This window comes from Symphodus melops (assembly GCF_947650265.1).
Source record: "Symphodus melops genome assembly, chromosome: 1".
Taxonomy (NCBI): Eukaryota; Metazoa; Chordata; class Actinopteri; order Labriformes; family Labridae; genus Symphodus; species Symphodus melops.
In genome coordinates this window covers 6,008,368-6,024,734 of record NC_136691.1, presented here as the reverse complement: position 1 = coordinate 6,024,734, position 16,367 = coordinate 6,008,368, and the positions used below count along the sequence as shown (strand labels likewise).

Here is a 16,367-nt window from a genome sequence, read left to right as displayed (position 1 = left end):
AAAATATCTGCAGAAAAAAGAGCAGAAAAAAAGCAGAGATACAAAAGAAGAGAAATGAAAAAAAACACACAACTGTAATAAAATAGATATCACAAATAAAACAGGACACATACAGAGGCATACACATTTTAGAACATGAAAAAATTGAGGCAAACCAAACAAAGCTATGAATGTGTGAATAAGAGGCAAAGTGTGAAGCGCTTAGGATAAAAGCGCTGTATAAATGCAGTCCATTTACCAGTCCATTATGTTGTCCAACACCATTTCAGGCTTTTCTGTTCACAAAATTATTGTTAGTTTGTATTACCTAAAAGCTATAATGGCAATATGGGAAACAGAGGTTTTAAAAGTGAAACTATCTCTCGCTGTATTGTGGAGAAAAGTCTGTTGTGGTTTAAAAATACATCCTATTGCAAGAGCAGAATAGAGAGGCAGCTAAACCTGCTGCTGAGGCTATTAGCCTATTCAGCTTGTTAAAGCAAAGAGACAATAAACAGCAACATAACTTGGTACTGAACTTTTACACCCTAAAACAAACCAGCAGGCTACTGGAGACACACACTTGAGTGCTTCGGTATATTATTTTGCAGGATGGTTGCAGTACTTTTATATGATACTTGTAAAAATCAGAAAATATCTATACCTATTTCAATACCATGACATCATAGGCACTCAGTTTTGGTTGAATTACTGTATTCAATTACCAGAAATCAGAGGCGAACTCCTGCACAATGTCTACACAGCACAAATAGTTAGCAATGTTTCAGTTGCAAAACTTTGAGCATATATCTTTCTATATTTTAGAAAGTGCTTTCTCTCTTCTAGAATTTTCTAAAAGTTTCTTTTAGTGTGTATACAGCACACAGCAAATTCCGGTTTTCTGCACTTAATTAAAAAGTCAAACTCACAAAGTCAGATCTGCGTTTTAGAATCAATAAATCATAATAAAAACAAACAAACTTTGAATTCTACCCTGAGATTTTAATACTGAAGTAACAATAAAAACGGTGATATTTCAGGTCAGCCTCCTTTTATTCATATGGAGATGAATTTAATAAAGAGGCAGAGAGAGAGAGAGAGAGCAGAAACCTTCGTCAGCTTTATTTATTTATTCGCTTATTTCTCTGCCGACCATCAGATGCAGAGAACATAATTATATCTCTGGACCTGAGGTAGAGCAGCAGCCATCTTGACATGTTAATGGCTTCAGGCCCATCAATCACACCTTCAGCCGAAACGGTGTGGCTGCAGAATATATATACACTTTCACACACAACTACACACACACATTTTCACACCTGTCACTGGAGTGGCACAGCCAATGAATACATCTGCCTGTTTACGCACACACACATATTCCTCAATCACTCTCTTCTGACTTCAATAATAGTGTGGCCAGCAGGGGACTTACAGAAACACACTCACACTTCCTCTTTAAAAGCTTTTTAATAGCCGTGCTCTCGTCTCAATGACCACCTGCTGAGCTGCTTCAGTGTTGACCCTCATCTTCATCAGATGTCTGTTTGACGTGTCCATGGCCATTTTAAAGAAGTAATCATCATTGTCATTCCAAATACATCTCTCTCTCTCTCTAATCACTGTTTCTCTTGTGAAAAACAAATAATCTATGATTATTAATTCAAGATATCTGCAATTTATCAGTATCATATTTTTTTCTCTTCCTAATATCGGTATCCGTCCCAAAAACTCCATATCAGTCAGGCCCAAAGAAATAATGAAACAAAGTAACCAATCATCCTCACTGTGATTTGTGTCAGTGTGTGTGTGTGTGTGTGTGTGTGTGTGTGTGTGTGTGTGCGAACATGTGTGTCCTTTTTTTGTTATGTGAATGTATGTAACCTCGATCAGTCCGCCTGAAAACTATTTACCCTCCAGAGCGCTGCATTTCCCCTGCGACCTCAGTCATCTCACTCAGAAAATGACAGGGGACCTGTGTGTGTGTGTGTGTGTGAGTATGTGTGTGTGTGTGTGTGTGTGTGTGTGTGTGGTGGGGGGTTATCGCCTGTGACATCAGCCCCCTCATTTCCTCCCTTATTATTGTTGAGTCTCTGTAGATAGAAAGACTCAATGATGAGAGGAAGGTGTGTAGTGTGTGAGCGTGTCTCACTGTGTGTGAGAGTGTGACAGTTGACGTCTCTAAATCAGTTTTCCATTATTTCTTTAACTTGTCATTTCTTCATGCAGATGCAATTTTACTTGACAATCAAAGCAGAAGTCGTGTGCAGAGACCTGTTTCAGACTCTGTAAGCGCTTCCCTCCAAAGTTGTGGTTACTTTTTTAGCACTGAACTTGAAGGTGTTACCCTGTTGTTTCCCCCCCCCCCCCGTTTTCTTTAAATCACTCTTATTATTTTTCTAATAATTAAACTCATAGACCTCCAGTCTGTTATTGAAAATAAACGTTTCCCAGCCACATCTCCAATGTGTGAAGTCTCATATTGCCGAAGGCTTAAGTCGTTAGCTTGCATACAGATGAAGAAATTACTTCTAAATGTGTTAGAACTATCCTAGCGTGAGGGGCTGAACCTGCCCCGCCATGGCAACCATCTTGTCAGCTTCAAACAGCATCCAGTTAAATTGCGGTTATTATGGAAATGAGGCGGCCAGTTTGATTGATGGACAGTTTGCTCGACGTGGTCAAATCATGAAAAGACGCCGCTGCTCTCCGGAAGCGGGAGGAGAAACCTGGAGGAGTGATCGGGGTCCTGAAAGAGGCAGTCAGTCAAAGTGCTTTTATTATGCACAGTTTTTTAAAAACCTCAACTCTTAACGTTGAAGAATTATTATACTGAGTGTCAGCAGATTTTTAAAGTCACCAGCTCTCTGTGGTCACTTAGGGACAGTTTTCTAAACACCAAAAATATCGCATGGATACAAAAATCTTCCCTATGTCTTGTCTTGTTTTTATGATTTCAGCGTTTTTATTGATTCTACAAAAACAGCAGCGCTGTGACAGCTAACATTTTACTGCTCTTCAGTTGACTTATTCCTGACGTACAGTTTAAGATCCTTCAAACACCGGGGGAACCACAACAAATTAAGTTCAGATTCTAAGACTTGCCACTTTGCTTACTGACACTGAATGATGCCTCTGTCTTTCTCACTCCACAACCGATCTGTGGCTGGCCCTTTAAGTTAAGCGGGGTATGCTACGGACACCACACAGAACTAAGCTCTTAAATCTGTCATATTTGTCATTATGTACGGGGTCTCATAATGTTAGAGTTTGAAATCTTTCAGTCTGTGCCAGAGCTTAGTTGATAAAATGCTGCATGCATAGAAATACAGCGCCATGATGAAGTTAAAAACATAACCCCAAAGACAAGGGTTGTTTATTTTACTCACCATTTTTCCAAATCAGCTTAAAGAAAACCATTCCTGTCTTATGAGGGGCTCACCTGTATTTCCTATTGCAAATGTGCTTTGGAGAAATACATTAGTTAACACTACCTGTGCTTAATGAAAAAAAAACAAAAAAAAACTTCACATGATAGAAAAAATGGAATGAAGATGAAAAGTGCTCAGAGGTTTAGACAACAGAAAAAAATTGTTGATTTAGGATAGAGAACAAGGTAAATGAAACATCTGCTGCACCCAATAAAAACTTAGTTTGTCTGTGTCTGACTGTAGCTCGCCGCTAGAGCAAGAATGAGGGAGAGATTGCAGCATCTGGTGTTTTGTTGCAGACTAAAGTCTATTTAAAAAGCTTAAGGCCAAATTATGACCGACTGTGTGAGCGTGCATGTTTGTGTATGCATGTGTTTTTATTTTCCTGTTTCTTTTTTTTTTTTAGCAGTTCAGACAAAGAAGCAGACTTCAAGGGAATAGATTTCAATTGGACGTAACACTGCAGACGGTTTTGTCTGTTATCAACAGGCAGTAGTGTGCAAACCCTGCACTCCACTGTAGACTCTCCAATGTGAAAGAACACCATCATTTCTCTGCTTTTTATTTTGTATTATTCGTGCAATTTGCTTCAATACTGAACTTTATTCTTATAGCTACGTTACAGAGCCGTCAAGGGAATGCCAATCAAAAATCCTGCAGTTTTCAAAACAATCCTACAGCATTCAAAACAAGCTCCCCAAATTGTTTTTTAGTGGCAGCTCAGTGGAAAAAGCAGAGCGATCTTTGGATAAGATGACTTTATGGCTCCAGTGAATTTCCCCTGCCTGTTTTCCGGCACAAAGTTTGGCAGTGAGGGAAGCTGGATGATTCACACCATTTAGAAGGGGGGCCAAAAGCTGCTTTATTAGTCCAGTGAGCTGTTAACTCATTTTGTTTTAAAGTGACAGTAAATTTTAACGAGTCTGCATACTTGGTGTGTTGCTCTGACAGTGTTTCCAACCTGTGTGTCTGCGTGAAGACGTGATGTTCTCAAGCTAATTTTTACAATACTGGTAACAATCTGATACCAGTAGAAGTCTTCAAATAAAACGCTTGCTGATGCTATTAGCCTCGGATGAATGTGATAGCAGTTGTTCAAGTTTTGTATTTCTTGCTTTATAGATTCAATGAGAGGACCCTCTTTTGTTTTGTAGGTTAAGAGGAAAAATAGCTGAGAATAAAAAAACATTAAAAAATCTTAGCTCTGTATGGAGAAGATCTCTTTCTGATGGGTCTACTTAAGTTTATTAAAGGGACAGTGATATTAAAATCGAGCTCCTGTATTCTGTGACTTACCTGGTTTCAGTTGTCTAATTTGTTTATTTTGTAGAGCAGAACACCTCTAGAGAAAATCAAATCCTGTCAGAATCTTTGGGAACCATCAAAGGCAAAGCATCTACAAACGATCTGCACTAGCTTTAGCATGAGCTAGGCTAGAAGCCTGTCCTGACATGGCTGGCTTTAATTATAAAACTGCTTAATTGAGCAAAGCTGTGACAAATGAAACATTCTCTGGCAGCAATATGTGGTTGTTTTGACAGTAGATCTGTGATTCTTTGCTGCTCCAAAACAACTTGGCCATATTAAATCCACAGTAGCAGTGCGGTGCTGTCTGCTGTGGCAGCCTCTGTTTTGAAGTGGCGAAGAAGAAATACCTTCTAGGGAAACAAGATTTTTTTCAGGGGGCTAACTAGGGCTGGGAATCTTTGGATGTCTAAGGATTTGATTTGATTTTGATTCTTGGGGCTATGATTCGTTTCAAAAAGATTCTGGATTAATGGATCCATGGATTCAAAGTCTATTTATGAATTACTCCATACTTAAGAATCTGATCCAGTCTTCTGTGTGACTGACTGAATTTCTTCTTGCTACATTTCCATAAAATGAGAAATTTCTCTGGCTTTGAAAAGTGTTGGGAATATTTGAGGTAGTGAAAAAACTCAACATCGATAGAATAATAGAGAAAGTTTAGTTTATTTTTAATTAATTTAGATATTTGCGTTTGACATGTCACCCATTTTTATGCTTTAGTGTGCAACTCCTCCTCAAATGTGCGAGATTGGAACCTGAAGTTTTGTTTTTTGATGCTAGTTTGTCACACTAGAGAGATTTCAACACATTTCCATGTTACCAGCCTGTGAACACCAGCTGTTCAGTCGAAAATCCAAAACAAAAAAAATCTCTGCGTTTCCAACTCACACTGATACAAAATTGATTCTTCACATTCCATTTAATTGCGGGCAACCAAAGCATGCTGGACACAGGGGCTTAAATGGGCTGATTGAGCATTAAAAAAAAACACTTAAAGTGCTCATTTGGCTCCTATGCTCACCTATCTGCCAAGAACCACATTCCGCTGGCATGTCATGACAAAATGTGTGAAATTGGTACAATAATACACTCAAGGACCATGTAAAGAAGAATTTTTTCAATTGTTTCGACTTTTAAAGTCACATTTGTAATGTAAAAGGTGGAGACACGGTGGCATTAAAAGATTCAAGCAGTTTTATATCTTTTATAGACATGAAGTGAATAATTTGCCTCCACTCATCTGCAAAACCATCTGAAATAAAAAAAGCCATTCAAGTGTTTTCAGTCAGTTGTTTATTTTAGGAGCACAGAAGGATTCATCAGTGCAGAAAGAAAGAGACTACATAATGTCATGTGGGGATAAATGAGTCCAACCACACTTTTTTTTAGAACGTACAGATCTGCTTTGTGCTTTCTTTGACTTAAAAAAAAAAACAAAAGACATAAATTAATATTTGATGCTTTTTTTTGGTTTCATAACAGCACCCTCCATCCATCCATTTTTTTCTCTTATCCGCAGTGATAGCAAGCACAAGTCAAACCAGACTTCCCTCTCCCCAGCAACGTATTCCAGCTCCTCCTTAGGGATGCCAAGGTGTCTAAGGCTAGACGGGATATATAAACCCTCCAAAGAGCTCTTGCTCGACCCTGGGGTCTCTGCTCAGTTGGGCTAGCCAGAAAACCTCCAAAGGGAGGCGTCTAGGAAGCATCTTAATCAGCTGCCCAAATCACCTCAACTGGCCCCTTTGGATGTGAAGGAGTAGTGGCTCTACTCCGAGCTCCCTCCGAATGTCCGAGCTCCTCACACTATCTCTAAGGCTAAGCCACCCTCAGGAGGAAACTCTTTGAACGCTTGTATCCACGATTACAGCACCTTCTGTGTATTAAGCCATTGGCAAAATATCACACTGATTATTTTTAGTTCTGAAAGAATATCCTTTAAGGCAGCCTATAAAACCACTTTAAGTGGACTGGTCTGAAAATAACTGCATCGGTAAACTTGTTTAAATAGTTATAGTAGTAAGGTAAGCCTTTTTCATCCAGAGAATATCATTTTTGATTTATTCTAACTTGCATAAAAACAGTCTGAAATGTGACCTGATGAAACACGCTAACATCCTGCTGCAGTAGAATAAAGCTGCAAAACAAAACAACAAAAGGACACAAAGCTCCAGGGCAAGCCGAAACGCGTCAGTTAAATTTGTTAATAAAGTTGATCTTCATACTTCAGGTGTCACTGGAGCGTTTAAACATCTTCTATTTTACTCTTCATGCACCTTGTTCAAGTAATTCCACTCTGCTTCTTTGAACAAAACAAAAAATAAATAAAAAAAAGGTTGAAAGGAAGCGCTAGCTAATTAAATTTGACACCGAAGGTTAAAACTATGATGTGCTCATGAAGTAAACTCATACAAATGCACCGACCTGACATTAAATGTCATAAATGGAAAATAAGCACACTTCCCCTCACAGCACAGTTACTGGTCTGTTTATTTGTTGAGTTTTAAAGGCAAACCCCTCCCTCTGATCCACATCTGATCAAAATCCAGAATAAGACACACTGCAGTGCTACACACACACAAATAATCATACACACTGCATTAAATAGCTGTGCTCATTTATGTTCAGGTGCAGGAGCTGCTGAGCTGTCCCTTAAGCTGTCACTGTATTACGAGCAACTGCTGAGAGCTTAGACACAAACACACACACACACACACACACACACACACACACACACACACATACACACAGAGAAGGAGGCACGCTGTCCTATCCTTGGTGTGAATACAGGTAACATTGACTCTTTGTAGTTAGTCTGAAAGAGTGCTCTCAGGTTACCCTGAAATACACAATCACACACACACATACACCCACACACTAGCTTTTTTCCATTTGTAATTGCTGCAATGTGACACTGCTTCCCACAGCATGAGAAGAAAGAGGGATACAGGGGGGGAAGATGGGGTGAACGGCGGGTTTTGGAAGGGGTCGAGGAGTCGGTGTTTGCCCAGTCTCCCTTTCTGTCTGTCTTTTATCGAATTTAAAAGGACTCAACCGTAAAATAATGGTTTCACAAAAAAATGTGAATTCATCTCCAATATTCAAAAGGTGTAGACAAGAAAACATCAATAATTCAGAACTCCACTTAAAAAAAAGATAATAAACAAACTGCTGCTCTCTGTTCACCATTGGCTGTGTTTACTTCAAAGGACTCAAACGGGTCTTCTGGGTCTCCTACACATTTTTCAAACTGGCATGCACGTACTCTGGACTATAATCCCCAAGAGCAGACGACCCCCTTCTCCTGTAGTTTTTATCTTGCAACAAAAAACAAAACAACATTTGATTAGTAAAAAGAGAAAACCTTTTCTGATATTATCTTCATAAATAAAATCTGTGTGCATCCACATGAGAATTCTGAGTGTAAAATGTATGCACCCTGTATTCTCTTTATACCCTGCAATGAAACAAAACAAAACAAATAGTGCCCTTGCATTAAAGGTACTTTCTGCAGTGTTTATCACATAATTTGACATTCCTCTCCTTACAAATGATTTGACAAATGTGTATAAAACATGACATGTAAAGGTTCAGAACAGCAACTGGGAAACTTGGTGAGGCTGTGGCCCATTTTAACATCTAAAAATACACTTGGGCCCACTTAAACTCTAAATTTTGAAAATTACCTCAAACTAAGATGATATATTTACAAATCAAAAATAGAATGAGGGTCCAGGCAGAAAGATTTGTAAAGCAACAAAATATTTGACTGATTTGAAATGTTGACTAAATCTGCTCTTCAATGGATATTATCCCAACATTTCATTTTTTGTTTTGTTTTTTAGGTTTTCCAGATTGCCTATGTGATTATAAAAGCAGCCAACTCACCTCGGCCAGGTAAGCCACACACTGGGGCAAGAATGTTGCTGCTTTATCTTATAAAAACATCTTTGTTTTTTAAGTTTGGAGTTCAAGTTTTTTTGGAAATTGTACGGTGAACTGTTCTCCCATGAAGCCACTTTCTAGTCTTCGGATCGTTGGTAGCCTTTATTGAACACAACATGTCCCAGAGTATTCTCAATTGCCCTCACACCAGTACTAATCACCAGTACTCCCTTAATACTTGAGGGAGCAACTTGGGGTTCATTGAGAATCGGCCCACTCCACCACTGATACACATCCGCCCAAAAAATAAATTCCATCCATCCATTGTTTCCTGTGGCCACAGCGCTGACGTATAGAGATGGTCAACCAGCCCAAATCACACCTGCAGGCACTTTAAAGTCCAAATAAAAATCTGATCTCAGTAAAGACCTGTTATATGTAAGGTATCATCTGAAGACTTGACTTGTGTTTTGTTGATTTTTAAATATTACCTGGAAAATATCAACATATCAACACATATCAACACATTCTTTAAAATCCATTTTTAACATGTAACTGACATGAACATGATTTATTAGTGAATAAGACCCAGAGTCCTGATTACTTGGAAACTGCAGTAGGCTTTGGAGGGTTTAACACGGAACAACTGTTAAAACGCATTAAATCTAAATATCTTGATTGTGTTTCATGGTGGATGAAACAGTTCATGTATTCTGCCTGGTGCAATCTATTTAGCAAATTTTTTTCCCCCATTAACTGAACTCTTTTCACTTCATATTCAATCAGTTCAAGATGTAGACTGTCACACATGTGATCCAAGCAGTCAATACAAATATGGAATTGAATGTTCTGTCAATTTTCTCTGTATTTTAAGTAGGCTGACCTCAACACAGCCTTAGATCTCCATCATTATTTTTATAGATTTTTTTTCTTCCTCCAAATCACGTTTGAAGCATTTCGTCATTATTTTCCCCTCTAATATTTTTCTGCGCAGGCAACTGGATCTTGGAGCGTTCGATAGATGGCGTGATCTTTGAACCCTGGCAGTACTACGCCATCACAGAAACAGAATGCCTGACAAGATTCAACATTAATCCAAGGACAGGACCTCCATCCTACACCAGAGACGATGAAGTCATCTGCACATCTTATTACTCCAAGATCCATCCTCTGGAGAACGGAGAGGTAAAATCCCTGACACAGTAATCTACAGGTGGGATGGGGGTTGATTTGGAGTGTGGTTTAAGTAAAGTATGATTTGACTGGATTAGGTTTGAAAAGTTGCGATTAAATAATCTGGAACAGTGGGCTGGAATACATGAAGTCAATTTGAAGTCATATTGAGTTAAACTTGTTGGAGTTTTCATTATGTTGACGTGAGTTTCAGACATGTTGAGCTGCGTCACTTCGGTTTACTTTGGTGTTAGAGGTGTGAATGTTTGTTCTGTGTTAAAGCTCCTGTAAAGAATGTTCATGTTATGTTGCTTTTGGCACCCCCTGTGGACAAAGGTTATATGTCATCTCTTTGCTGATTTCTTCCTGAACACATGCAAGTATTTTGCTTTTGTGAGTTGTATAAAGGCATCAATATTTATTTCAATCTGTTTCATTCCTAGTAAACATTTCATGAGGGGAGCTTAAAGGTAAACTGTTAAAAAATGAGTTAACGAAAATCAAATTGCGAAAAATCAGACCCATAAAAATCTCCTTTTTTTATGTTATACTGTATTTCGATGTAGCACTTGTCGACTAGCCAAAAAACAGTCCAACATATTAGTCTGTTATGAAGAGTCTTTTTCTGCTTCCTAACTTACAAGTACCGTTCGTGTGATTGAATTAAGGTGAAACGAGGTGTGTTAGAACCCGAAATGTAACAACGACCCGAAGTTTTATAAAAAACAATTTCATGACTTGACAAACGCCTTGTCGGTTGAAACACTTTCTTTTGGAGTTGAGTGTGCGGCGTTCTCTCTTCCTGATATTGTATACTCCATCGCCGGCCCCTCTGAAAAAATACGGCGTGCGTTCTCTCCTCATCTCAACATGAAAAATGGAAAATGGAACAAAACCCACAATGTAATAACTGGTCAATAATAATGTAACAAAATGCTGGCTCTAACAAGGCACATATCCATAATAAGAATATTATTATGTGCATAGATGAGGGTCAGCATGGAGCCTGTTCAGTAAATCTGGCAAGATAACAAAAACCCGTAAATGTTTTGCTGATGATGATTTTGTTGTTCAATCTTTATTATACCATGAATGTTCCCAATCAGATACAAAATCACATGTTGAAGAGAGTCATGGCTAAGTCAGCGACTCAAAATATAACACAAAGAAAAATCAACATGGGGAACACATTATCATTATTAGCAGCAAAACCGTAATCCTGTTTTTTTAAATCTTCCAAGCTATTAAAATGTTACAGTAATCCAAATTGCTGCCAATGTTTTTTCAACACACTGATTAGAGATGTGGAAATCTCTTACACACTTTTGCGCACAACGCTGTTAACTGTTGTGCTGCTTTGATCAGCTGTGTGTGTGGTTGTGCCCTGAAAGAACAGAGGGGCGAGTCTGCTTTAATGGACATTAATGAAGAGAAAGATTACCACACAGCTCACAAACACACACACACACACACACACACACACACACACACACACACACACACACACACACACACACACACATATTCAGAAAAAAACAAACTAATAACACATCTACAGCTCCCACACAGACCTCTAATTGTAGATGCCTGTCTAAAGGTGTGTACACATTAACATGGGTGCGTATGTGTGTGTGTGTGTGTGTGTTGGGTGTGTGTCTTCTTTTGTGTTCGTGTTGTGTGTGTCTGTCTGTGTCCTGCGGGGGAGCGCTAGAGGGGGTGCGAGTTGGGAGATGTCAAGAGCTGCAAGTAACGATGGAGGTGTCTAAATGTGTGTGCGTGCCTGTGTGCGTGCCTGTGTGTGTGTGTGTGTGTGTGTGTGTGTGTGTGCCTGTGTGTGTGTGTGTTTGTGTGTGTGTGTGTGTTTGACAGCTCCCCAGCCGTCTGATCACAGTGAAACCATAATGAGTCGTAGGCGATGTGTCACAGAATCGCACACTTTCACAATGTCACCCCACCGCTCAGCACACACACACACACACACACACACACACACACACACACACACACACACACACACACACACACACACACGCACAACCATCTCCCTTACTACTTCCAAATGTGCAGCTTTAACCATCAAGTGTTTTCCCTCCACACATGCGAACACACACACACACACGGTCTTTAGGACGGACAGACAGACACACATACTCCTTCTTATGAGATTTCTTTTCATTATTGTTGATGCAGGATATTCATTTGATCATCTTCTTCATTGATTTGATGGTAGAACAATCTCAAGTGTCTCAAGTCAGTTTCTTTAGTATACAGAATAAAAATCTATGTTATTGGTTGTCCAGATGTAACGTCTGGTCGCATGCTGCAGGTTTAACTCCGTTTCCTGCAGGATTTTTTTTTTTAGCTATTTACAAACTCATGTCAACACGTGTGTGCATGAAAAGAGACAAAGCTTGTTTGTTTGTGCTGGGCTGAGAGGGTTAGAGGTCAGACACTTCGCTGCCTGTACGGGTTTAACGTCACTGACCCGGTGTCAGACAAGAACATCAATGTTAGATGATCCTGCGAAACCCTGGATTATTTGAAATGTCAACATTGTTAAAATTCAAACCAAATACAACCTCTGCAACATGGGAGCAACATCAGGGTAATTTTAGGCAAATATTGCAGCTTCAGCAGAAGAAGTTTAAAAAAGACATTTCTGTTTTCTTAATACTTGTTCACGAAGAAAACATGAAAACTATTCAAAGAAATCATGTCCTGGCTTTAGAAGGAGGAAATCAAACCCTTGAAAAACAAGTCTGGTTTGGACGTAGTAAAGGATGACCAGGTCCTTTCTTTCTATTCTTCCATTGGGAGTCCTGGCCATCTTGATTTTGATTGGTTAGTGACAGAGAAGGGAAATTAAAGGGAGCAGCAGTGTCCCAAAAGTTGAACTATTTACTTCTTTTAGTGTTCTGATTGCAGTCACAATGTCTCGCTTAAACTCTACGTGTCCACATTCACCTGTCTCCGTTGTCTGTCCATAGATCCACACATCTCTGATCAACGGTCGTCCCAGTGCAGACGACCCCTCTCCGACCCTGCTGAACTTCACCTCCGCCCGCTACATCAGGCTGGTGTTTCAACGAATCAGAACGCTGAACGCTGACCTCATGACTCTGACCCTCCGAGACCCCAAAGATGTCGATCCAATTGTGACGAGACGGGTGAGGCTGAACACGCACAATCAACACTTCTCCTTTTTCTTCTTTTCTTGATATCGATCCTGTCAGGACCAGGCGGCTGAAGTACAGCACACATGAACAACACTTAATGTGTTTTCTTTGCTTTTATATCTCTCGCTGTAACCACACATACTGTACAGGGTGAACCACAGCACACACTTTTTTTTTGTTTTCTGTCACACAATATAAATTCATCTGTCAGGAACAAAGCAACAATTAAATAAATGACCTTGTACCTTTTATACAATAATGGCTCAGTGAGTAGTATGTATAGTGTAATTGTGATTGGTAGAAATCCCAGTCAAGGTCAAGCTTTTGTGACTACATCTTGGAGTATGCTTTTGTATTTAAAGCCGGGTCTGTCTTCTTTTTTTTTTTGCAAAATCAATAAGTCATCATAACGAACAGAATAAAGTGCTCATCATTACAAGACGCTTAGTGTTAGAAGTGACTTACAAAAGGTTTATGTAATTGAAATGCAGATACAACCTTCACTTGACCCTCAAGTCAAGACGAGTCTATTATAAAGCAACATTCAAGAAAAAAAAACAAGACAACCCAGGGGTTCAATACTGTCCCTGTCATAATAAGTTCTTATGTAACTGTATTTAAAACTTATAATGGTCACACTCTCCTGCTGTGACCTAAGTGAACCAAAAATGAGCAATTACAGTATTAATAAATGAAAATCAACCTTGACTCAATTCTACTGTTCGGGGTTAGAAGCTTTTTTCTGTTAATTGTGTCAGTATATTTTCTGCCTTATTCTCTGTTCTTGCTAATTAGATGATAAAGAAAGGGGCAACGAAGTGAGCACGTGGAGCCTTTAAGTAACATAGTTATCTGTATATTAAACTTAATTAGTTTAAAATGTAATTTTGACTGAGAAGTTTGGAGACTTTTGTGTCTTTGTGAGAGCAAACAGCCATTTAGCTGTAAATCCAAGAAATCCATCACCAGGTGTTGGGTCAGACACGCCGCCATGATACAATTGTCTCGGTCATTTTCTCCAAGTGTGATCACAAACCTTGTGTCTTAAACTGCTCATTAACACTGTCATACTCATGATTATTTTTCTCTTCTCAGTACTACTATTCCATAAAAGACATCTCTGTGGGCGGGATGTGTATCTGCTATGGCCATGCCAAAGCCTGTCCTCTCAACACTGAAACAAAGGTAAAAAAAACTTGATTTCTCTTCATTCACTTTACAATACAGCTGAGGTAACAGAGCTGTTTTATTCTGTTAACAGAAGCAAAGAACACCCTCAGGCATCAACTTTTATCCACTGCTTTTTCATCAAACTTTCTGTGTGTGTGAGAGTGTGTGCGTGTGTGTGCTTGTGTGTGTGCAGGGGACACAGGTGACGCAGTGAAGCGTTGTCTCAAATGTCACTTCAAACAGTCAAGTGTTTGATACCAGACACCTGAGCTTTCTCTGTCTCACTCACTTGCACACACGCACATACACACACGCGCGCGCACACACACACACACGCACGCACGCACGCACGCACGCACGCACGCACGCACAGGGTTTCAGACTCTTTTGTCCTTTACATGTCCCGAGGCTAAACCACGAAGATCAGCTCAGATGTGACACTGGTGTCTTGTCCCTCGGTGATGATGTCATTGACAATATGTGATGTCACTGATGTAGAACGAGCTCCAGTTTTCTTTTCTTTACCTCCTTTTTCAACAAAACATATGAAATAGGTTCTTCAAATAGTATAAAGAGACAAATTCACCATAATGTTTCTTCTTTCAGAGCAAATGATAACAGTTTTAGATTTTTTTTTCACTCTGTTTGCTCTAGGATTCCAAACTGGCTTAACATGGCACTGTCCATATTAACATGTAGCCCATGTTGCTCTCGTAGCATAGTTGTTAGAGTGCATGTCCCGAGCCAAATGAGAAATTCAAAAACTGAACAAAAAAAAAAAAAGGTAAATTAAAGTTAAACAAGTAAATGTTAAGATAAAAAAAAATATATTTTCCTGTAGCAACACTTCACAACGCATTCATAGACCTAAATACAAGACACTGAACATCATGTGCTCTGAAGTATTTATCATGAATACGTTTCAAGTAACTTTAAGCCACTGCTATACTTAACATTAATTTCCTAAAGTTCGTAGCAAATAATACAAAAAAAGGTTCATAAACCAGAGCTTGTTTTAGTCACTCAAACATAAGACCTACATCGGTGGATTTGTTTGATACAGGAAGATAATGATATTATATTTCATTTTATGCATTAATAAATGTTTTTTTCTGTGAAGGTAGTTTATTATGACTTTTAAATAAACTACATGGTCTAAGCACAGTAAAACCCATTTTCATCTGCATATCGTTTATTTTCCTGGTTTTACGACAAATTTCATTCAACCCACTGATCCAAGACACATTTAGCTCCTTAACTTTCATACAAGTTCATCCATCCGTTCAGTGAAGTCCTGGGCAGGCGTTCAGAAAAGCAGAACCAGGTGGAGACCCATGAGACGATTTGTTGATGACCGCGTACACAACATTTGTTCAGATGCATGCTCAGTACAAAGGCAGCCTGGAGCCAGAGCTGTAGCGCTGTGTCTCAGATAAAAGGGGCAAATCAAGACGTGCCAACAAATCTGAAACTTGGCCTCAGCTCTGCCATTGTGCTGCTCTCCTCGCAGTTAAATCTGGCACCCTCTCCACATCAGCCCATTTACAGAAAGTCAGAAATTGAATAACTGAGCCTCAGAGTTGGCAATTTTCCCTATTCATTCTGCTTTGACGGTGTTTAGTTTTCTATTTGTTTCTCTCCTGGGAGAGTAATCGTGAACCCATTTGCTACCGACTGACAGTCTGGGAAGTGAACTGAGTTCTATTGCTGCAGTCGGCTCTCCTGTGAATAGATTGTTGTTTGATAAGCTCCCAATAGTTCATATATATTAATAATTAACTGTTGGTGCAGTCCACACACACACACACACACACACACACACACACACACACACACACACACACACACACACACACACCATCATTATAAAGCTTTTATTTATGTAAGTGATTTAGTTGTTATTGCACAGTTGAACGCAGACAGGGTGAGCAGGACGATATCCAAAGAAGCTGCATATTGATTCTCTGTAAGTTAGATAATCTAGGTAATTCAAGCGGTAACCTCCAGGGTTGAAAAATTAAGCTCATGCAGGAGGACAAAACAAAAAAAAAGTAGATTTTTCTTAAATCCTTCCGTGTTGATTATATGAACGACATGCATAGCTGACGTGACTTACAGGTGGTCGCGATGTAACAGTTTGTCAGCTCCAACTCACGGCCCGTCATAATGTTGACTAAAAGTCAGCTGACACCGTATTTACAGCACGTCGGCTGCTGCCAGTGAGCCTCGGAGCCCCTGCAGTAAC

At 39.4% G+C, this 16,367-nt stretch overlaps 1 protein-coding gene across 3 annotated transcripts in view; it reads left to right on the top strand.

The window, feature by feature from the left end:
* Nucleotides 1–16,367, top strand: part of lama2 (laminin, alpha 2) — a 178,323-nt gene that overhangs the window by 37,344 nt on the left and 124,612 nt on the right. For all 3 annotated transcript variants that reach the window (XM_079344159.1, XM_079344161.1, XM_079344160.1), the window contains exons 4-7: nucleotides 8,564–8,615; nucleotides 9,598–9,788; nucleotides 12,764–12,943; nucleotides 14,048–14,137. In XM_079344159.1, the coding sequence (XP_079200285.1) occupies nucleotides 8,564–8,615; nucleotides 9,598–9,788; nucleotides 12,764–12,943; nucleotides 14,048–14,137 (513 nt within the window). The remainder of the gene's footprint in view (nucleotides 1–8,563; nucleotides 8,616–9,597; nucleotides 9,789–12,763; nucleotides 12,944–14,047; nucleotides 14,138–16,367) is intronic.